At 42.6% G+C, this 22984-nt stretch overlaps 1 protein-coding gene across 5 annotated transcripts in view; it reads right to left on the bottom strand.

The window, feature by feature from the left end:
• Positions 1 to 8494: 8494 nt before the first annotated feature.
• The window catches only part of LOC128741957 (poly(A) polymerase type 3-like), a 28176-nt gene continuing 13686 nt past the window's right edge, over positions 8495 to 22984 (bottom strand). For all 5 annotated transcript variants that reach the window (XM_053838100.1, XM_053838097.1, XM_053838096.1 and 2 more), the window contains 4 exons: positions 22215 to 22936; positions 21906 to 22154; positions 21137 to 21692; positions 8495 to 10591 (listed from right to left, as the gene is read on the bottom strand). In XM_053838100.1, coding sequence (XP_053694075.1) covers positions 21333 to 21692; positions 21906 to 22154; positions 22215 to 22936 — 1331 coding nt within the window. In that variant the 3' untranslated portion in view covers positions 8495 to 10591; positions 21137 to 21332. The remainder of the gene's footprint in view (positions 10592 to 21136; positions 21693 to 21905; positions 22155 to 22214; positions 22937 to 22984) is intronic.

Below are 22984 nucleotides of genomic sequence, written 5' to 3'. Positions count from 1 at the left end.
TCGCAAGAGACTAGTAAGAAAATCAAACTAATGTTAGGTAATTGAAATTCATTACTTTGAGCGTCTTAGCAGAATCTCGAATACAGGAATATTGTGATAGATTTTTGTTATGTAATAAAATTAAACGGAAACGGCAGGAACATCGATGAATATTAGCGGAGCAGTACGCCCTCGGTCGGCTGCTGCGTCCGCTTTTTCGTTTCCCGTGATGCCGGAGTGTCCAGGAATCCAGCAGACTGAGATATTTTTTTCGGGTGCACTTTTTTCAATAAACTGAATAAACGGATGTTTGGAGTCTCCCTTTGCTAATGCGGAAACACAGCTGAATCAGTAAAAATGACTGTAGGTTAAAGTGACCAGATTTTTTTTGGATGAATGCGGGACATATTGGATGGCTTATTTGCTAAATCAGTTCGGTAGTAAAGATAGGATCATTTAGAAATTGGGCACTTCATTTTGGCTCCCAGTGGCCGTGGATGCCATGGAAAACTGAATACTAACCTCTGTACTGTACGGTGAATCCGTCTCGGAATGGCTACAAGTGGTACCGAGCAAATGGGGATCCCAACAAAAGCCTCAAACAATAAACAAAGGCTAGAATCCGGTCTCGCGGGCCATGCGGCCAGGTGGTGCCGAAATGCGATGCATGGGTCTGACTTGATGATGAATAAGTTTCAGAGAAGGCCGATTTCAGCCAAAACCCAGGGGTTCAATTCTTCATGCTCTGACTCGCGGTAGGGTTTGTAGCAGTTTCGAGATTGGTTTTTGGGATCGGTTTGTAATAAAAGGTCATGACTTGGCACGGAATCTGTTTCATTGGCATCCGTGTGAAACCCAGTACTTTATGACGGATAAGAATTCGGAGATACACAGGGCTAGATGCCTTCAAGTCTTCATGCTACAATGGACAATGGACTTCAGTTCATCTCAAAAGAGCTGAGTGCATCAAATTGTCCCCGGGTTCGTCCAGTATTGAAATATTGGGGGATAATGAAACGAAAGCTCAAGATGAAGAGAACAGTCACCAGCGACATTGGTCAGAAGAGGAACTCGAGGTGCCGGCTGGGCGGGCCGTGACTGGGGAGGGTGTGCACCGGCTGATGAGCGGTGTCAGCAGTAGTTTTTTTCATGCAATGTAACATGTAACAATGTAACAATGTTTCATCTTTAGAAACTTTTTCGATTAAAAAATTAATCAATGCGGAACATTTTCCGGGACATTTAGTAATTCGGGACAAGCCATCCAAATCCGGGACGTCTGGTTAGCCTACTGTAGGTGCTTCTGAGGCATGTTGAACCGCAGTTGCTAGTGCAGCCGCTTCTGCAAAGGAAACACTGCATTGATGTTGTAAGCTACCCTTGGCAAGGCTTGTCACGGGGGAAAACAGTAATGCTCCGGAAGTTGTTCTAACGATTTGGTTGAAAGTAGTTTGAAATGTTTCAGTGAGGTCGAGTCCAAACATCTCAATGCCGTATGTGACTTTGGAAATACACACGGCATTTGCAATTTTCCAAAGAGACATCCGGTTGCCTCTGGGTCCCAGTGCTTTTAAATAGTTTATTCGTCCTTGGATTGCTTCTTTGGGTAGAGAAGGTACCTTTTTTGTTAATCCATACTCCCAAAAGTCGCGCAGCTTTTACTTCCGAAACACTTTCCCCGTCGTTCAGTACAGTTTGCCGGGCATTTTGCCATCTATGTGAAGACTTTTGACAACCATGCAATATACATGATTTGGTTGCCGATAGCGAAGGCTTAACGCTATTTGCCCATGTGTTGACTGCTTCAACTGCTCTGATGATTTTTCCACGAACTTTTAGAAGATGCTTGGAGGTTGCGACGCACGGATATCTTTTGGGATGACTTGGAAGACTGGATTTATTGCTAATAGAAAAAGTGTGACCGCTAGTACTGACCCCTGCGGGACGCCGTTTTCTCGAATTTTATCTGACGAGATTACTCCGCCGTATGCTACCTGAAAATGTCGATCTGTTAGGAAATCGCTGATGCAGTTACGCCTTCGTCTTCCGACGGGAAGGCTGTTGACTTGAAACGTTATATGAGGACGCCAGGTTTGGTCATAGGCTTTCTTGATGTCAAGTAGAGCAAATTCGGCATGTGATCTAGATTGTTCTACTTCTGTAAGAATTTTCCTAACATCAGCAATGTAAGATGTGGTGCCGCGTCCAGCTCTAAAGGCATGCTGTTCTACGTCTAAAATATTGTTTTCTTCCAAAAATGTCATTAAACGATGATTCACCATCCGCTCGTAGATTTTACCGATACAACTAAGCAATGTGATTTGCCGATATCCTTCGACTTTGTTAAAACTCTGTAACACCACCAGCTTGCTTGCATACGGTAAGAGTTTAATCATGGGATATCCGATTCGATCACTGCCAGTTGAATATACCTTGGACCTTGGTTGCATCTATTGCTTTGAAGAGTTCCTGTATGGTAAATTCGACGTCTAGAGTGGGGTTTTCATTTGTATTTGAATTTTGTCGAACAAGTTCGACGTTTGGACAAGGACTTTTGTCAGCAGTGACAATATCGGCTACGCAATCGACATTGTGGGGAGAGGCGGATGCCTGATAGAAAAATTCTACGAAATGGTGGGAAATTTCTACCGGATTTTGCACTTACTTATTATCTATTTGTAGCCCTCGTTGACTAGATCTTGGCGATTCAAATGTGTTCCATTCCAATCTGGGTGACTGAGAGTGACGAGACGATCGCAACCATTCTCGTCTAGGACTACGGTGGAGCTAAACATTGTAGTCGATTCGGCGACTGATTGTGCCAGAAGCGGGCGGCAGCTCGGGCATGGCGGGGGCGGCATGGATAGCTTGGGTTGGGCTGGGTGGAGAGAGTTGGAAATCCTCAACAGCATCGGGATCATCGGATTCCGGAACATCCGGTGCCTGAGAGGTCGGAGAGGGTTGAGTGTTTTTTGATGAGATCGTAGCGGAGTTGGTTGGTTTCAGTCTTATATTAAGTTTGTTCATGATTTTGATAGCGTAATCTGCGTTTTCTATATTTGTGTTTAGTCTGATATGTATATATCCAGTGCACTTTGACTTGGGTTCAAGATATTTATTCTTTCAAATTGATCAAGATTTTGGCCCTGGCTTCTTAGTCTTATTGATTCAGTGGTGATTGGTGGATTAACTTTGCGTTGTTTTGACGTAGAACTACGTCTTTCAGGAAGGTAGCTGGTATAGGGGGTAATTCCAAAAAATCTTTCTCGAAAAGTGGTCAGCTTTTTAACGCTAATAGCTTAGTGGTTTCCCGAACGATTTTCAATATTCTTACACCAATCGATTGAAAAATCTAAGAATTTTCCCAAATGAAGAAAAGTATGGATTCTTGATATTGAACTATTGAAAAATTGAAAATAATGAACCTATGTTTTACCAGAATTCTCGCTTCGTGATTGGTTGTTGGAAATGACGTCATCAAAGTAGAAATGCGTTTTTATGCTTCGGCTTATAATTCAGTCAATTTTCAATAGATTTCTAAGATATTTACACCAATTGATCGGAAAATCGATTTGGAAATTATTGAAAATATAGAAAACTATTGATTTTCAATGCGCGTCATTGAAAAATTGAACTATTTTCATATTTTTGCCTTCCATCGTCAGTGCTTCCCTAGCACGGATGACAAAAATATATACGATATGAGCTATGGGTTAAGCTTCCTTATAATTGTATTTAATTTACGCCCTGTAGAATCCGATCGAAAATTATTGAGCTTCAGCTGTTGCTGCTTCCCTCGATAAGGCCACGAAGACATCCAAATTCACCAAGCGAGACGCCAACAAACCGAAGAATCCATCGACTCATCCGCCAGTGAACGATATGGTTTTGGCTACTACACTCAACCCCCGCTAATATGAAAAACACCTCGTTCAGATCAGGCGAATTCATTTTTAATCTGAATATTTGGTAACTCTATTCACTTTCACATACGCGCAAGGCGCGCACCCTATGACCTTGTTGTTTTGATTTGACGAAAACAAATGTTTTGAAAACATGTCGAATATGCTCGAATTCTGAACATCCAGGTTTTAAAATGCTAATGATACCCGCAAGTTTTACGAGAAGGTGAACCAAACTCGCAAGGCCCACACACCAAATCCTGACATGTGTAGGAACGAGGGAGGGGATCTTATCACAAACGAGCGCGAGGTGGTCAACAGGTGGAAGCAGTTCTTCGATGAACACCTCAACGGCGATATAGCAGCAGGAGACGCAATGGAAGTTAACCTCGGAGTATCTACAAACGACAACAGCGTACCGGCTCCCGATCTCGAAGAGATCCGACGAGAAATCGGTCTGCTGAAGAGTAATAGAGCCGCCGGGAAGGATCGACTCCCGTCAGAACTCTTCAAAAATGGCCAAGAACCGCTAGTAACGGCACTTCACTGGCTAATTTCAAGGATTTGTGAAGAAGAGAAACTACCGGAGGAGTGGATGGAAGGCGTAGTCTGTGCCATCTACAAAAAGGGCAACCTGCTAGACTGCTGTAACTACCGCAGCATTACGCTGGTCAACGCCGCCTACAAGGTGCTCTCCCAGATTTTGTTGCGTCGTCTATCCCCAATAGCAAGAGAATTCGTAGGGCAGTATCAGGCGGGCTTTATGGGGGCCCGTGCTACTACGGATCAAATTTTTACTCTCCGACAAATCCTTCAGAAATGTCGAGAGTACAACGTGCCCACGCATCATATTTTCGTGGATTTCAGCGCAGCATACGATACCGTTGAGCGCGAACAGCTATGGCAGATAATGCACGAGTACGGTTTTCCGGACAAACTGACGCGGCTGATCAAAGCTACTCTGGAACGAGTGATGTGATACGTGCGCGTTTCGGGGACACTCTCAAGTCCTTTCGAATCGCGCAGAGGGTTACGGCAAGGGGATGGACTGTCCTGTATGTTATTCAATATCGCTATTAAAGGTGTGATCCGGCGAGCGGGCATCGAAACGAGAGGAACTATCTTCAGTAAGAGTAGCCACCTCCTAGCCTTTGCAGACGACCTCGACATCATTACTAGAAACCGTGGGACGGCGGAGGTAATCTGCGCCAGACTGAAAACGGAGGCTAGGAGGATAGGGTTACAAATTAATGCGTTGAAAACCAAATATATGGTAGGAAAAGGGTCCCGAGAAAGTAACGTTTGCCTCCCACGGACAGTGACTATTGACGGCGATGAACTGGAAGTGGTTGATGAGTTCAAATATTTGGGATCTCTGTTCACCGCCGACAATAATACGAGTAAGGAGATCCAACGACGCATTCAAGCTGGAAATCGAGCCTACTTTTCCCTACGCAAGACGTTTCGATCAAGGAGCATACGCCGCCGCACAAAGCTAACGATGTACAAAACGCTAATCAGACCGGTAGTCCTCTACGGACTTGAGACAGTAACTTTACTTACGGAAGACATACGTGCACTTGCCGTTTTCGAACGAAAGGTGTTGCGGACTATTTTTGGCGGAGTACGGACGGAAAGCGGAGAGTGGCGGAGACGTATGAACCACGAGCTACAGGCACTGCTCGGAGAGATTCCCATCGTACACCTGGCGAAAGTTGGGAGACTACGGTGGGCCGGCCACGTCGCAAGGATGCCGGACGACTGTGTAGTGAAATCAGTTCTCTTCAAGAACCCCACCGGCACCAGAAATAGAGGGGCTCAACGTGCTAGATGGCTCGACCAGGTTGAAGCCGACTTGCGTGTGTCGAGACGCGCAACGAATTGGCGACGAGTAGCCCAGGACCGAGTACAATGGAGAGGAATTCTTGATACGGCAAGAGCCACACCGGCTCTCGGCTGAATAAGTAAGTAAGTAAGTAAGTAAGTAAAAAGGTTGTAAAAGTGGAAATTGGCTCGACAGTATCAACTAAAATAGTCTATTTTGAGTACTGGAGAAAAACAAGTTGCATATGAGCTATATTGCCAAAGGTGCTGAGCAAGAGGAAACGTATTAAGTTTTTTTTGCTTTTTTTTCAATTTGCCCGGTTAACTTAACCGTCAATTGTGTATGCCGCTTGATCAGTTTTTAATGTGAACGCATTCATACCAACGGGGTTCAGATTAAAAATGTTCAGATTAAGTAAGGTCATTCCAGCGGGGGTACACGGTATGCCTTTTACTGCGCATCGTCAGTCGGTCAACGGCTTTCGTTGGCGACACATCGACAAGCAGCTCGTGTTCATCGGCTGCCGAGGAAAGGAAAGTATGCTGAGCATGTTGGAGCTGGAGCACTCGTCTCGCTGCCGTGATGGAATATTTGGCTGCTGAAGTGCTGGAATTGGCAGGAAATATGCTGTTCGTGACAACAAAACGATCAGAATTATGTCATGTCACTTGCAGTTGGCCACCTGGACTGGTATTTCATCATGACTCATCATGACCTTACACGAACGGCTTCGTCGATCGCATAGCTGCTGAGGCTTTCTGTGGCGTTGCAACCATCCGTTCCTGGTTATTTTGTTTATGTCGGTCTGTGATTACCATTACAATTTCTGCAGAGTTCCTTTTCTTGGCATTGCTGATCGTACGTCTCGTGGGCTTTAGAGCAAATGAGGCATATTGCATTTTCAGTACAATTTTTGCGGGAATGTCCGTATTTAGCACAATTATAGCATAGTAGTGGTCAGACACAGGCATGGTCAAAAATCGCATCAAAATGTTGCCATCGATACTCAATCACCGATTCAACTCACATAACCATCACCTTTTTCTATGGTCACTCAGAGAGACCAGGCGTGGTCTCATAGCAGTTTGAATCATTTGTTGCAAACGAACCAAATTGAATATGAGCTGAATTGATTGCGATCATGCCTACTCTGTTTTTTTCACTCTCTGACCCTAACGAAGTGAACCAAACGTTTGCCACTGAGCGAATCTGATCCGATTTTATTTTGCTTTTCATGTTCTTAATCGTTCATGCACGGAAAATGATTGCAATCATCATTTGAATCAGCTTTAATTTTGCTCCAATAAGTTATGCATTTTCTGATTAAGTGTCGACCAACATTTGAAAGGGGCGGATAAGCCAACTGTCAAACAGAACGAGTGAGAGTTATTTTTTGCTGGAGCAGCATAGGAAAATGAACTCTCACTCGTTCTGTTTGACAGTTGGCTTATACGCCCCTTTCAAATGTTAGTCGACAAGTGTTTGAATATTTGAAACATATGGAGAATAGTTACAATATACACTCAAGTCGCTTTTTACGCTAAGGATACGTCCCGCGTAAATCAAAACCGCGTAAATTCCGAAAATCGCGTCAAAAAACCACGTAAACTCCGAAATTCGGGTAAAAAAACCGCGTAAATTCCGAAATTCGCGTAAAAATAGTCGCGTAAAAAACGACTTCAGTGTATTTTAATAGCAGAAGTGTGAATACCATTGAGTTAAAACTGAACGATCAGTGAGCGTAAGTGAACCAAGTTCAAACCGATTCCCATCGTTTACGTTCGTCTTGCTATTTTGCAGGCTTTATTCTCGGTTTTTTGCTCAGTAGATGCTCATTTGACTGCAGCGCATCAACGAGACATAATTTGAAAAAGTAGTGTAAAAGGCAATTGTAGAGTTAGTTATTATCTACATTATTGTTGAAGAAAGCATGGTTCTATCTTTTGTATTTACGGTGCTATGGGGCTGCTACACCATTGGTAGCAAAAAGAGCGCTCATTTGGTTACCAACGGGGTAGCAATCGCATAGCGCCGTAAATACAAAAGATAAAACAATACTTTCTTGAACAATAATGTAGATTACAATTGGCTCTACAATTGCCCTTTACACTACTTTTTCGAATTCTGTTTAGTAGAGGCGCTGCAGTCAAATGAGCATCTACTGAGCAAAAAACCGAGAATGAAGCCTGCTATTATGTCGGTTCTGATCCAATCAAAAAAAATTCATATCCCTTTTGAATCATTTCTCTTTCGAGACTGGTTCGTGCACATCAAACAGCTGCAAAGTCAAGGAAGGTACGAGCGGAACTGTCTTCTGGGAGCGCTAAGCCACCACCAAACCAACGAAATCCTCCAACGTTGAGGTTGGAAAGTGCGGAAATTCCCTCCGGGAGTACCCCGCCGCCACCTAAGCAATGCAATTCTGCGAAGACTAGACAGGCGCCGCGAAAACCTCAGAGGCTCAATCCGCCGTTAAGTGCGGGTCGGACATCTGTGGCCTGTCACCTGCAGCCACCGAAGCCTACCGGTGTGGGTGACTCGACCGCTCAACTCAGCGAAAACGCTGCTGGTACCTACCCGTTCGCCAAGGCTCGATCCAGTATTGGATCAAGCTGAATTTCAGTTCGATAATATTTAGGGTTCAGTCTTCATCCCGACCAGACATCATATACAGGGCAGACCCCGACCCCGCCGAAGGAAACATGGGACCCTGATGCTGTGAAAACACAATACTAACAGCGAGGATTCGTTCGGAGTGAATTAAAAACACACACTCAACTGTGTTCTTTCCGTCGAAACGTGGATAAATATGCCTTTATTGAAACTTTCTCCGAAATGTTGGTTTGCGTTACATTGAATTTTACACAAGTTTCTACATAGTGTGTGTCCTGTTCCTGCAAATCTTCTAGCGTCTTCTGCGATAACCTGTCGAAATTTTCTCGGCAGAGAGAAATCAATTGGGCGTGGGTCGTTTTTTGTTTTCTTTTTTTTTTAATTTTCATTTTTTTTTGCTTACGACCCACTCTCACCAATACGAAACCTCTCTCGGAGGAAACTGTCTCTGTAGCGTTCGTTGCGTTGACTGAAACGCACGCAACAACAATGCGGTTATTGTTTCAAGTGGAACTATTCACATGATTCAGTATAATTTACCGTACGTTGAGAGAGTTTCGAAACGCATCAATCAATCAATAGGTGTATTTTCTTTTATTTTTTTTGCGCATTTTTTGTTCATATTTTTTCGCTCACTTCGAATGTTCGAATGAATGTTGGAACAATTTAAACAATTTAAGAGAGAGAGTTGCTTTTTGTTTGTCTCCATCCTTGGTATGATCAACTTCTGCTGAAAATTTTGTTTTTTTTTAATATTTTATGCATTTAGATATAATCGTAGGCTTTTTTCTCCAATCACTTCACCTTCACATTTTGTTTATGATAAATTTCTTTTCAAGAGGAATTATTTCTTCGTTACACGACGTCTTGTTGTGGATATTATTTTATGAAAATAAAATCCGTTTAAAATTGAGTTTTCTGTTTATTCCCTTCCTACCGCATGTACGATCCGTTCTGTTCTAGTTTGTTTAAGTAAAATAATATAAGTTCAGTTACATAAATTCACCTTCCTCCTTCATTCGCTATCTCTTCAAATAGCGCACCGCTTTTGGGTGGCCCTATCAAAGATCTATCTTCTAACATACGTTTGTAATTAGCTTCTGCTTAGTTCATTTTCATAGCAATGGAAAAAAAAGTATTTACAGAACCAAGAACATGTTATAAAAACTGTTTTTTTTTAACTTTTTCTTTCTTTCATGTCAATAATTAATCGTATTACTTCGCATCACCTCTCCTCGTTTCTTTGTCAGAGTGGGAAAAAAATCCTTATCGCGAATCTAGCAGTTATTCAACATTTGAAATAGGGGAAATATAAAGGGACTTTGCTAATCGAAACAGCCACTAACAACAGTCTACACACATCGAACTGTGTCTCTGGACAGTATGCTTCCGCAAACTATAAACTAAAATGGTTATATGTGTTATAAAACAAATCAAATATTTACCGTTTTTTCTCTCTCTCATTCTGTTTCTCTTTTATGATTTCTTTAATTTTTTTTTACTTTTGTTTCAGCATTTTGGTGATTGCACTTTTGCTCATTCGAAATGAAGGGAGGGGGCACCTGAAAGAGAAATAAAAATGGGAAAAAGAGGGAGGGATCGTGACGTGCGTCGGTCGCTGTGTACTACTACTGCTACTACTACTACTAAATCGAAGTGGTTGTTGGCGGTTTGCGAAAAACTGAATAGTTTTGTTACTTTTCCCGTGTTTATATAAAAATGAGAAAATAACAAGCGATCGACCCGCTGCGGTTTGTTTCTGCCAGTAACCAAAAAACCTACCAGTTATGATTGATATCATTAATAGCTGTGCTTTCTAAGTGCTGCTAAATGAAAATTATCTTACTCGAAACGAAAGGGACTCGCGTATATAAATAGTTTGTAATTTAAGTCTTATCCACTTATAGATGAACTCGTAACAGTTTTGCTGCTAAGCTAGCAGAGTTGTTCTGAAGTTGAGTTTGAGTTGTTACTATGTACAGAATGTTTCAGCTTTCAATAGTGTCTGTTTATAAGATAGTTTACTCTTTGATCAATGTTATCTCTTGCTGTGCTCATTTTCCTCTGATCATCAATCACCGTTCAACCATTGTCATTTCTTCTATTCTTCGCTTAACTTACCCAAACGATACTCGTTCTATTTCTCTGCGTAACCGTATGACTCTCTGTAGTTCATTGTCTGTTCAAAGGAATTTTTCTCTACGTCTTTATTTGAAGAATCGATCCTTCGGTTTGAGTATCCTGCTAGAAGATATGCAATCATTTTATGATGCTGTAAAGAAAACAAAAACATGATTGAGAGTCGATCATTAATGATAGATCAGAATTATTTGATAGCAAGTTACAATACTATGAATATAACTTTTCTGAGCGTTCTTGTAGAAATTTAAAAGAAAATTTTCATCATTAGGATAAAGCAGAACTGGACGAATTAAAACCTGTTCTATTGAAACAACACAACAAGCATCCCAGTCGTCGAACCGTGACCGGGAGAGATTGTTAGATTGAATAATAGGGTCGTAGAACCAGTCCTGCAATTATCCCGTACACTAAGAGTTGACTGCGAAGTTTGCCGAACAAAAAAGCAGAAGGCCTGTGTTCTTATGGCTCATTTTTCAAACTAATTCTCGAAGGAGGAGATTCGAAAGAAACTTCCCATGGGTGCTTCTTGGGTTTGCTAATATAGGATCGCCTACGCCACGAACATAAAATTCCCCGACTTTTCCAGGTATCTTTCTTTGAAACGAAAATATATCTTTTTAATGCGTTTGTATCAACAATAAACTTAATAGCTGATCTTTTTTTCAAGTGAATTAATTCCAATTATTTAGAAGGAAAAGATTTTTCTACTTGGTTCAGTTTCTCGCATGTGCCGTACTTAAGTTATCCTTAATATATAATCCTTGGGCATTCCCTACTTTTTTTAGTGATCGCTATTCCTCCAATACTAGCTTGAGCGTTTTACTCAAGCCGTATCCGTATCACTTACCGAGCTATGAAAATCGATGAATGATGATCCACCTAGATACACTCTCTACACGGAGAGATAAATCTAAAGCCCTGCTAGTCGCTGATACTCTCCGAAGAAAAATAGATTGCCCTCAACTTCTAGAGTGAATTGACCTTAATGTGCAGCCTAGATCCCTCCGAAATACTGCTATGCTGAGGACGTCATACCACCGTACGGACTACAGCAAATACGGGGCTCTCAGTGGTCTCCAGAGGACGTTTGACAAAGTAGCATTCATATACGATTTCCATCTATCGCGCCAAACTCTTCGTGAACGATTCAACCGTTTCTTCAGTCGGTCCAATCACCTTGTATGTCCGTTTAGTTATATTTATTTGAATTTATTACTATTTATACACTTGACACTCGTTTTAAGAAGTTAGAGCCTCATTAGAACCATGTAAGTCTGTTGATGTAATAAATAAATCTTATATATAAAAATGGATTTCTGTCTGTCTGTCTGTCGGGATGTTCCTTATAGAATCGAAAACTACTGAACCAATCGGCGTGAAAATTTGCATGTAGAGGTTTTTGGGGCCAAGGAAGGTTCTTATGATGTTAGAGACCCCTCCCTCCATTAAGAGGGGGTGCTTCCATACGAATGAAACACAAATTTCTGCATAACTCGAGAACTAATCAAGCAAATGGAACCAAATTTGGCATGTGAAGCTTTTCGAGCGCAAGAATATTTTCTATGGTATATTAGGAACCCTCCTTTAGGACTTTAGGAGGGGGGGCTCCTATACAAATGAAATACAAATTTCCTTATAACTTGAGAACTGTCTATAAAAGCATAACTGTCCCATATGGAAAAACGTGAAGCGTGGGAAAATGAGATTGAAAGTGGCTGACTGATTTATATGTTGTGCGTCATTATACAAGAATTATTTTACTTTATTAGACAAAAACATCACGTTACACTAGTAATTGAACTATCCACATAAATTTTGTTGTAAAATTAAAGACCAATGCAATATTTTTTCAAAATTTCGAAGATGGGACAGGTATGCTTTTATTTACAAGCGCAAGTTGCTAAATAAAAGCATGTTTGTCCCATTTTTTTTTTAATTTTTGCCAGTACATGTTGAAAGATAGTTTCTACGCCAAAGTATGCGCTGCAGAAACGCTCCTATAATATTCCAAGATCTCAAGGTCGTGATTAAATAAGGCAAGAAAGCCGTCGCGGTGTTGGACATAAAGTAGTCGATCTTCTTCAAACCAGTGATGCTGGCTTCGTAATCACAAGTTATAAATCCTAATCAAGGCTATACCTCGAAAATATTTGAGAAATAATATTCAAAAAGAGCAGCCTTGCTGTTAAAGATAACAGCAAACTTGATGAAGTTCGAGTTTCGAACTTCAGGTATGTGCTGCTGTTGAAAAAACAGCACTTGTTATTGTTTTGAAAACTTTTCAATCGAAATAAAACATCAGCAAAAAGGATATCGTGAAATCAAAACGAAGAGAAAAGCTGCTCTATTAAGTACTCTTTTCCCTGACACCGCCGAAGAAAATTGTACCAGTGAAAGCTTCGCCGATTAAGAAAAGATTGTGGTCGAACATTGAAATAAACTTAAAAACAAATATGTATTACTGTCATATTTCTTTTTTTGTTAAGTTTTTATCCTATTCAGGTGAAAATTAAAAGAATATTGTTTTATCAAAGCTATAATGCCTTATGGTTGCCTCAGCTGGCAGAAAAAAATGTTTATAATGGACAATATTATTATGGGACAGTTATGCTTTTATTTTTCGTATGGGACAGTTCAGGTTTGATATTTTTTGGAAAAATTTTCGAACAAAGTCCGTCTAAATTAAAGTTTTTTAGATAAATTAGGATATAAACAAGCTACTTGCGTGCTTTTCTCAAAATCGATAAAATTCCATATGGGACAGTTATGCTTTTATGGGTAGAGAACTAATCAAGCAAATGGAACCAAATTTGGCATGTGGGAGATTTTGGAGTCTTGAATTTATTTTATGATAGTTAGAGACCTCTCACCCCTGTGGTAGGCGGATATGGACTCTCATACAAACAAAACAGAAATTTTTGCGAAACTCAAAAACTAATCGAACTCGAGAAATTCGAGACTCTTCCATAAAACATTAGTCAATAACAAGACCACAAAAACTATCTATAGGAACACTAGATTATTCAGGACGAGAAGGTCGCGAGTGTTGCCGGCGACCCGCCGTCGGAAGCACCGCCCACTGGGGGGAGGCAACTCCCCACAGAAATCATTACTGTATAGGTTTATTTGTTTTCCTAGGTCTACCTGGGTTTCCTGGAACGAACGATATTCAGTAAGGAGAGGATCGCGAAATGGTACTTTCCACAAAAAAGTTTTCCGTGAAATGGTACATTCCGCTTAAGGTTTTTCGCAAAATGATATTCGGCGAAATGTTGTACAATCATGTCGAATATTACTATCCGCTTTCTGGCTATGCAATGAGGAGACAGGGGAGTTGTTTTCTACTTTACTGTGAGGAAAAATTGCAAATTTATATATTAAACTACCCATTCCTGGTAACTAATAAGCATTAACATAAGTAGCAAATCAGCGTATCTGGCATTTTGTAATGCACGTTGTTGTATATTAGCTTTTTGACTGCACAAGTGTTGTAAATTGGCATCCAAAATTGTATTCAACTTCTTCGTGTCGGTAATTAGCTGTAAATTAGCATTGTCAGCACTATAAGAAAGTATCAGTCAAGTAGCTGTATATTTCGCCAAAATAGCATTTAAGTAGCATTTAAGGCGACTTAAATGCTTATTGGCCTACATTTGAATAGCATTGGTGATGCTTATTGGTTACCTGGGATGCTTCCATAGTTACGTAACTGCCAAAATGAATCATCTAAGGTTGAACTCCTCAGAAACTTGAAAACTCGAGATTGTGACAAAGATCATCCGCGATTCATGATTTATGTAGAACACAGGTTAATTTGTGGCAATACCAAGTTTGTCGGGTCAGCTAGTTTTGTATAAAAATTATCACAAAATATCACAATTTAAAAAAACTTTTGAAAATCTGAAATTTGGTACTATGCGCTACCTTTACCCAAAACTAATCCTTGAAAAAGATTTAATACAAATCGAAACGTCGGAAGTAGAAGAAAAACGTTCGTTTTTATCAGCAATTTGACTGCTAAGCCGAAAAACAAAACTCTGCTAGGATATATAGATATATATTTTGCATTTTTATTTCTTTTTTGTTCACCTTACACCCTTACTTACACACGCGCATAAGACTGCGAGCCCTCGCGAGTGATCGGTGTCAGCTGCTCGGATTACAATTACGAGCGAAGGCGGCAAAACTTGTCGCAAAAACTTGCCGCAGGGCATGAAAAAATAAGAGCAAAAGTCCCAAAGAGATGCTCATGCCGGCGTGTTCGTTAGAACAAAAACGCGCGTGTAGACCCCACGAGTGCGGGCTTGCAACACTGGAAATCATTATCAGGATAAGACCGGCAATTTTTAATTTTGAAAGTCAGTTGACATGCACGACAAAAGTCAAATCATGTACTTGAGTCTCAATGACCGAGTAAGTTCCGTATACACCGAGAAAGTGACCAGTCCTTTGACTTGAAAACGCACGATGGGTTATGCAACCTCAAGTCACACCAAGATGCAACAATTACTTCAATAGAAGTTTATCTGTAATATAGCTGGGATAACATTGGCTAGATCTAAACATGTCCCGGATACTTTTGAAGAAATAGCTTGTTGACCGCATAATCTATACCTATAAAAATGGTTTGCTGTCTGTCTGTCAGTATATTCCTTATAGAATCGAAAACTACTGAACCGATCGGCGTGAAAATTTGCATGTAGAGGTTTTTGGGGCCGGGGAAGATTCTTATGATGGTAAGAGACCCCTCCCCCACTAAGAAGGGGGCTTCCAACCAAATGAAATACAAATTTCTGCATAACTAGAGAACTAATCGAGCAAATCTAATCAAATTTGGCATGTGGGTGTTTTTCGAAGCAGGATTTTTTTCTATTGTGAATTGAGTCCCTTAACCTCTTTAGGAAAGGAATTATGACCCCTGCCCCTTTTAAGAGAGGGGGCTTCCACACAAATGAAATTTCCTCATAACTCGAGAACTAATCAATCAAATGGAACCAAATTTGGCATATGGGGGTTTTTGGAGGCAAGAACTTTTTTCTATGATGAATTTGGACCCATCCCCTTTTCAGGAGGTCCATTCAGTCGAGTCCATTTCGCGTAAATTCAGTTGGCGGCACCAGCATTTTTTTTGTTTATATTTCGATATTTGACGATTCATATCGGTCATGATGTCTTAAAATATCTGAAATAATGAATACTAACATGTTCAGTGTATAAAAAAAACAATTAATTGATGCTATTCTAGTAAAACTAAGGGTTGCCGGTCTTACCCACACTGCCGAGGAAATTAATCATACCTCCCAAACGAAAAGCGATTTTTAAAAAGAAATGAACACCGGGAAGCAAGACAGAAGTTTGACGGAAAACGTCATACTGAAGTTCGTTTACGTTAAGTATTTTCGATTCGCTCTCAGTAATACTCAGGATACACCTACGTGGCAGTTAAATTGAATCTAAATTAAAGGTACAATATAAGAATGAATTCACAAAACGGGTTCACTATGTGCTGTCAACATTTTGACCCGCATTTTTGTCAATGTTGAGCTATATCGTCGGCGTGGGAAAATGGCCTCGGCGGCATGGGAAAAAGGATCTAGGCGGCGCGCCGGTTCTAAATCATCGGCGGCGGCGGCGCATACAAAAGTGTCGGCGGCGGCGGCGCGGCGTGGCGGCGCACATGTCTAAATTAACCACCATTAGGGCCTGCCAACCAGGGGCCCTATTCTCACAGTTACCTCACCTCACCTAACGGATCCCCGTTTGATTTGTACAGTCACTCAAGTGACAGTGAAGATCGCAAATTGTCACCTTATCTAAAAAATTTAGGTGAGGTAACAGTGAGAATAGGGCCCCAGGTCAGGTTTGAATTCAGAGCACTGATTCACTGCAGTGAAGTCGGTTTCAATTTATCATGATGACCGTATTTATTATTTCACTTGCATTTTTCCTACCAAACCAGTAACTGGCGGAAAATACTGTACCTATCGGCGTTAAAATTTGAACTCGGGAAGTAGTTCCTCACTGCCAGTATTATCCCATATTATAGCTGTACCTGGCGAAGACTCATGGCGTTCCTCTGATCAGTACACTTGAACTGTAAGAACGGCTTTTTCACTGTGAAGAGGTTTTATCGGAGTAATATGGAATTCACCCTTGAAGGAAGGGTAATGAGAGCCTGAAAATAAACCTATGCTATGGTCACTTTGACATCGAATGGCCTATATTCTACTAATATTCGAACCCACGACCACTCACTTGCCAAAACGGACTCGGTAACGGACTTGCAGTTACGGAAAACCATACCTGCCACAGCTCATTGCGTTTAACTGAATCCTACGCCGCCTTGAAGTCTATGAAGGGTGGGCAAGTTGAGTTTCTGGAATTTATCGATGATCTGTCGCACGGTGCTGCAAGGTGTAATTGCTGCATTCGAGGCAACGACCGATGTTGTGAATAGAGCATATGAGACGTTCCAGTCAGTTCGTAGGTGACTCCTTAGTCGTTACCTTTAGTATAACCTGATGGTTTGCACAATGCAGTCAACTTTCCAAATTTCAGCGGGCATTCTGTTCTGTTTCTGTTTCAGCTGGACGAATACGACGGACAGGGTATGTAACAAGAATGCCGGATAACTACCCTGAAAAGATGGTGTACGCTTCAAATCCGGTAGGAACAAGACGACCAGGGGCGCAGTGAGCAAGGTGATTAGACCAGGTGGGGCGAAATCTGGCGGAGAGTCAACGATGTCAAGACAATTGTAGAGCGGTAGCCCACTACCGAGTAAATTGGAGAAACTTTTGTTCATCAGGCTTTGGCTTAAAACGGCAAATCAACTAAGTAAGTGAAGTCTGTTCTGTATCTGTCGACTGGTTCATCTTGCTCAACGTGCAACGTTCGCAGTTGAAAACCTAATCGACGTACGACATTCGATTTTATTCTTGTTCTGTGTGTCGCAAATACGTCGCATGTCATGGACATGCAAAGTGCGTAGACTGGCGCCGGATAAGCTGCAAGCAGCAAGAAAAGAATTCGAGGATATGATGGAGCTTGGGATATGTAGACCATCAAAAAGCAGCTGGGCGAACCCTTTCACTGCGTTCAGGAAAAGAATAAGGAATGGCGTTTTGGGGGAGGTTACAGAAGCTTAAATCGAGTTACAGTTCCAGATCGCTACCCTGTCCCGCACATCCACGACCTTCAAAATAATTTTCTAGAAAAGAAAATTCTTACGACACTAGACTTGGTACGTGCTTACTACGATGTTCCAGTGGAAGAATGTGATATTCCGAAAACTACAATAATAACCCCATTCGGGCTGTTCGAATTTACACGAATGCATTTCGGGCTCTGCAACGTAAGCCAGTCTTTTCAACGTTTCATGCATCGCGTCCTCGGGGACCTGGACTTCGTTGGTGTGTTTGTCGACGATATTTGCATCGCATCATGGCCACATCCGTATTGTGTTCGAGCAACTACAGCGCTACGGTCTCGTCCTGAACCTAGAAAAGTGTAAATTTGCAAAAACCGAAGTGGACTTTCTCGGGTATCGGATCAGCGGAAATGGTATAAAACCTCAACCAAAACGAGGCAAAGCTGTCTTGGATTACAAGCGACCGGATAACGTCAAGGAACTGTGACGGCTCCTGGCATTACTAAATGGATACAAATGATTCATCTGCAGTGCCGCGGATTCGCAAAAAGAACTGCAACGGTTAATAACAGACACTCGAAAATTGAAATGGAATGCTTTGGTAGAAGCAGCCTTCGATAACAGCAAGCAGAGCTAGCAAATGCCGCTTTGCTGCTCTATCCAGATTCTTCTAGAGCGATGGGATTAATGGTCGACGCTTCGGATACAGCTGCAGGTGCAGTACTTCAGCAGTACGCTGACGGTGCTTGGAGACCGTTAGGATTTTCTCACAGAAGTTTACAGAATCGCAGAAAAAGCACTCCGTTTTCGGTCTTGAACTATGAAGCTAGCAGTAAAATATTTTCGTCATCTCGTCGAGGGCCGCGATTTTGTGATTTACACCGATCGTCGACCACTAACCTACACATTGAACTATAAGTCCAGCCATCTTCCGCACGAGGAGCGCTATCTCGAGTATATATCGAGTTTTACCATCAGTGGTAAGGACAACTTTGTAGCAGACGCGCTTTCACGGATTGAAACAATCGCAATTCCGTCTACAGTCGACTTTCACGATATTGCTATTAACCAGAAAAACGATCCAGAATTGCAAAAATTACTATCTAGCAGCAAGTCGTCGTTAAAATTGAAACTGATGAAATCGGCACACTCGCCTCACCAAATTTATTGTGATACGTCGTTTAATAATCAAGTTCGTCCCTATGTGCCTAAGATGTCACGTGGTAATATCCTGCGAAGCATTCATGGCCTTTCAAACGCGGGAGTGCGAGCGACAAGCAAGCTAGTTGCGGATAGGTTCGTGTGGCCGGCAATGAACCGTGACGTTGCTCATTTCGTTGAGTCATGCGAAGATTGCCAGCGATCGAAAATTCAACGTCACACTGCAGCCCCATTACAGCCGTTTCAGTATCCAACCAGCCGTTTCAGACACGTGCACATCGATTTGGTTGGTCCTCTTCCGATATCAGCTGGCAACAGATACCTTCTAAAAATGGTGGATCGATTTACCCGATGGCCGGAGGCAGTACCCTTACCGGATATGTTGGCAGAAACAGTGGCTGCTGCTTTTTGCAATACATGGATATCCCGCTTTGGAGTACCAGAAACAATCACCACCGACCAAGGCCGATAATTTGAATCGTAACTTTTCAGTGAACTCACGAGACTGCTTGGAGCCGTTCGAATCCGTACTACAGCTTATCATCCACAAGCGAATGGATTAGTCGATAGGTTTCATCGCACTTTGAAAACTGCAATCACATGTGTCGATGCGAAGCACTGGTGCAACAAATTTCCTTTTATCATATTGGGATTGCGTACAATCGTTAAAGAGGACATTGGCTGCTCAGTTGCTAAAATGCTATATGGACAAACACTTCGTGTACCCGGGGAATTTTTCGATGCGCCCGTATCTGAATGTTGTCGTTCGGATTTCGTCAAGTCTCTTCGCCACGTTATGCAACAAATAAAACCAGCGGAGAACATGCACCACGGAAGGAAACGTGTATTTGTACCAGAGGAGCTTAAAACCTGCAAGTACGTCTTCGTTCGAGTGGACACCGTCAAGCGTCCGTTGCAGCATTCTTATGACGGACCATTTGAGGTGCTACAGCGGAACAATAAGCACATGGAACTGAACGCAACGGTAAGATGCAGACTATCTCAGTCGATCGTTTAAAAGCAGCGTACATGTTCAACAGAGATCTAGTAGATCAGCCCAACGATAGCTACACTCGAGTTACACCCTCCGGTCATCGCGTGAGATTCCTGGTGTAGCTGAAGGGGGATACTGTGGCAACACGGCCCATGAGAACGAGAGTACTACCTGAAAATCCAAGAACAACCATGTTCATTCTGTGCTCGATCATTGAAGAGAAAAGGCTGACGCAATAAACTATGAAGTTAAGTAATCGTATTCAACGCGTTCATTTGGATCATTCATATTCCTTCCGGTCGTATCACATTCGCCCGCCGGAACATTCCTACATCCCACAACTGGTTTGACAAGACATGCCAGCTCGCGACAAAAAGAAAAAGAGAGCTTGAAAAACTATCTACGCATTGCCAAGAAGGAAAATTTGGCCAAGTATCGACGAGCGCGGAATGAGTTGACCACGATCCTGCAGTAGGAGAACAGAGCTAGAACAACTATTACGGGCCAATGACACTCTTGGTTGGGACGTAGGAGAAAATCATATCACAAACGAGCGCGAATTGGTACAGAGGTGGAAGCAGTTCTTTGATGAATACCTGAATGGCGAAGTTGCAGAAGTAGGCGGAACGCAAGTTAACCTACGAGGGCCCATGGAAGGTGGTAACTCCGAGAAATCAAACGAGAAATCGGCTTACTGAAGACTCTCCACTGGGTTATTTTCAAGCTGCCGGAATAATCGATGTGATTTGTCCTGTCTACAAAAAGGGTGATCGGCTCGAACTTTGCAACTATCTCGGCATAACGCTGGTAAGAGCCGCCTACAAAGTACGCTTCCAGATTATGTTACGCAGGCTGTCACCAATAGCACAAGGTGTCATAGGGAATTATCAGGGACTTCATGGGTGCTCGCGCAGTGCGGACCAAATTTCTACTATCCGACACATCGTGCAGAAAAGTCGGGAGTCAACGCGCCCACGCAACGTATTTTTACTGATTTCCAAGCAGCACACGATACAGTCGATCGAGACTAGCTATGTTCTGCTAGAACCCCACAAGGCACCAAGAATGGGGGGGCCCAACGTGCTAAATGATTCGACCAGCCTGAGGCTGACTGGCCAGTATCAAAACGCCCGACGAATTGGCACAGGACCGAGCACTGTGGAGACAACGCGAGTCATCCGAACCGTCGAACAGTTCAAACTATTCTACTTACAATGAACAACTACCATAATAGTACAACAATCAAATCGAACAAATCTCCCCATTGTCCATTAACTGATAAAAACTGATTGGAAATTTTTAAACTTTAATTATTTATTGATTGGTTAGCAAAAACGCTCAGAAAAATAATATAAAAAAAAAATACTTACATTTCACTTCAGCAAACTGCATTCGGTTTGCATTGGTGTAGCTTCCGGTTCCGTTTCCATTGGCGCTAGGATCAATCGTCATCTTACTACTACTACTGTTGCTGCTGCTGCTGCTGCTGTTGTTCGGGTACTGATGATGGGGATGTGAAGAAATATGCAGCTGGCAATTGTTCACCTTTCGGAACGGATTCGGCGGTCATGAGCAAACAACTTCGGCGGCGGCCTGCTGCTGCTGCTGCTGCTGCTGTGGTGGCTGCGGAGGTGGTTGTAGCGGCTGCGACTGACCGCTGGTCGTTTCCGACGACGATTCGTCGAGAGTTACCACAGTGTTGCTGTTGTCGTGGCTGCTGGTGGTGCTATCGTTCAGATGACCGTAGCCCGGTTCAGCAGCGACGGTGGCAGTGCTATTGTTACTAGTGCTAGAGATGCTGTTGTTAATGCCACTACTGCTGCTAACGTTCAGGGCCGCTGCCGAAGAGCTGTTTGGCGATGACGCCGAAACCGCCACCGAACATTGTGACGACTGCGAGGACGAGTTCGACAAGCAGTGCTCAAACTGAAACGAGAAACCGCCGGTTCAAAAAAAAAACAAAAGAAGAGGAGAGAAAGGAGAACCGCACAATTTGTGTGATTTAACGCAAAAATGGGAAACGGTTTTGATCAGTACGTCTTATCGTTAGAAGATCAGGTAGAAAATGAAAACATTATGAAGTTAAAGAAGACACAAAACAACACTTCACGTCACCCGCAAAGGGATCGGATCACTCACGGAATCGTTTCTTGTTTTCTTGTTTATCGCTGTGGCCGTTTGGCCGGCTATCTCCGACGAGAGGCGCTTCCTGGTCGTAGCAGTTGCACTATTCTGTGTCGCCGAAGTATTCAAGGCGAGCACAACGCCCGAGTCTGAATTTTTCCTCTCCCGCTTCAGCAGGTTCGGGTCCAAATACTGGCTCAATTGCTTCCGTCGGACGTGGCGAGCTTCGATTTTCATACCATCCTTGAGCAGCTTTATGTGCACCTGTCAGAAAAAGAAGGTAAAATGTTATACTCTCTAAAGGCGGGATAAAGGAATACTTACCGCATGTTTGTGTACTGCATCGGTGAAGCTTTGAATGCTCTCCGTCAAGTCGACATTCAAATTCTCGGACCTTTCGAACTCCAATCCGATAAACCATAGAGCACACAGCTGCTTGACCTCTCCGTTCGTGCCCTTCGGGGTGTGCTCGTGCTGTTCGAAGCATTTGGGATTTACGTGGGCCAAATTGATGTGTAGATTGCGCTCCAGGTTCAGAATCAGATAACGAATCTTGGACTCGACCAGCCCGCACCATTCCAGATGATCGTCCGCGTTGTTCGAAGTTACCAAGAGCACAATAAAGTGGCGATATTTGAAAAAGAAACTTGGCGCTTCAAACAGTTTGTCCCAGCCAGCCTTGCTGAGCATGATTTCGTCTGTTATTTGCATACCCCGGTTGAATTCGTTCAACATCACCTTGCGTGTCGAGCTCGAAACGTTAAACGTGGAGTTTTGCTGCGGATAAGCGGGCGTAATGATCGGCATCAAATGGAGCCGATCCTGAAAGCTCACCCGAGGGTCCCACACCTGGAAGCCAAGGTTGACGTTATCCGGCTGCTTCAACAGCACTGGCTGGGGCCACTTCCAGCGAGAGAACACAAGGAAAAATTTATGCACCAGAGTGGCGGCGGCCGCATTGGGATACAGTTGACAGGTTCTGGCAACCAGCATAGCCCACGACACACCCCCGAAGTAACCCAGTGAATTGGAATAGATGCCGTGTTCTTAAAAACAAAAACCAAAGAAATAAACGTTAGAAAATTCCGTTAAAA

The sequence above is a fragment of the Sabethes cyaneus genome, chromosome 3, assembly GCF_943734655.1.
Source record: "Sabethes cyaneus chromosome 3, idSabCyanKW18_F2, whole genome shotgun sequence".
NCBI lineage: Eukaryota > Metazoa > Arthropoda > Insecta > Diptera > Culicidae > Sabethes > Sabethes cyaneus.
This window is presented reverse-complemented; position numbering and strand designations above follow the sequence as displayed.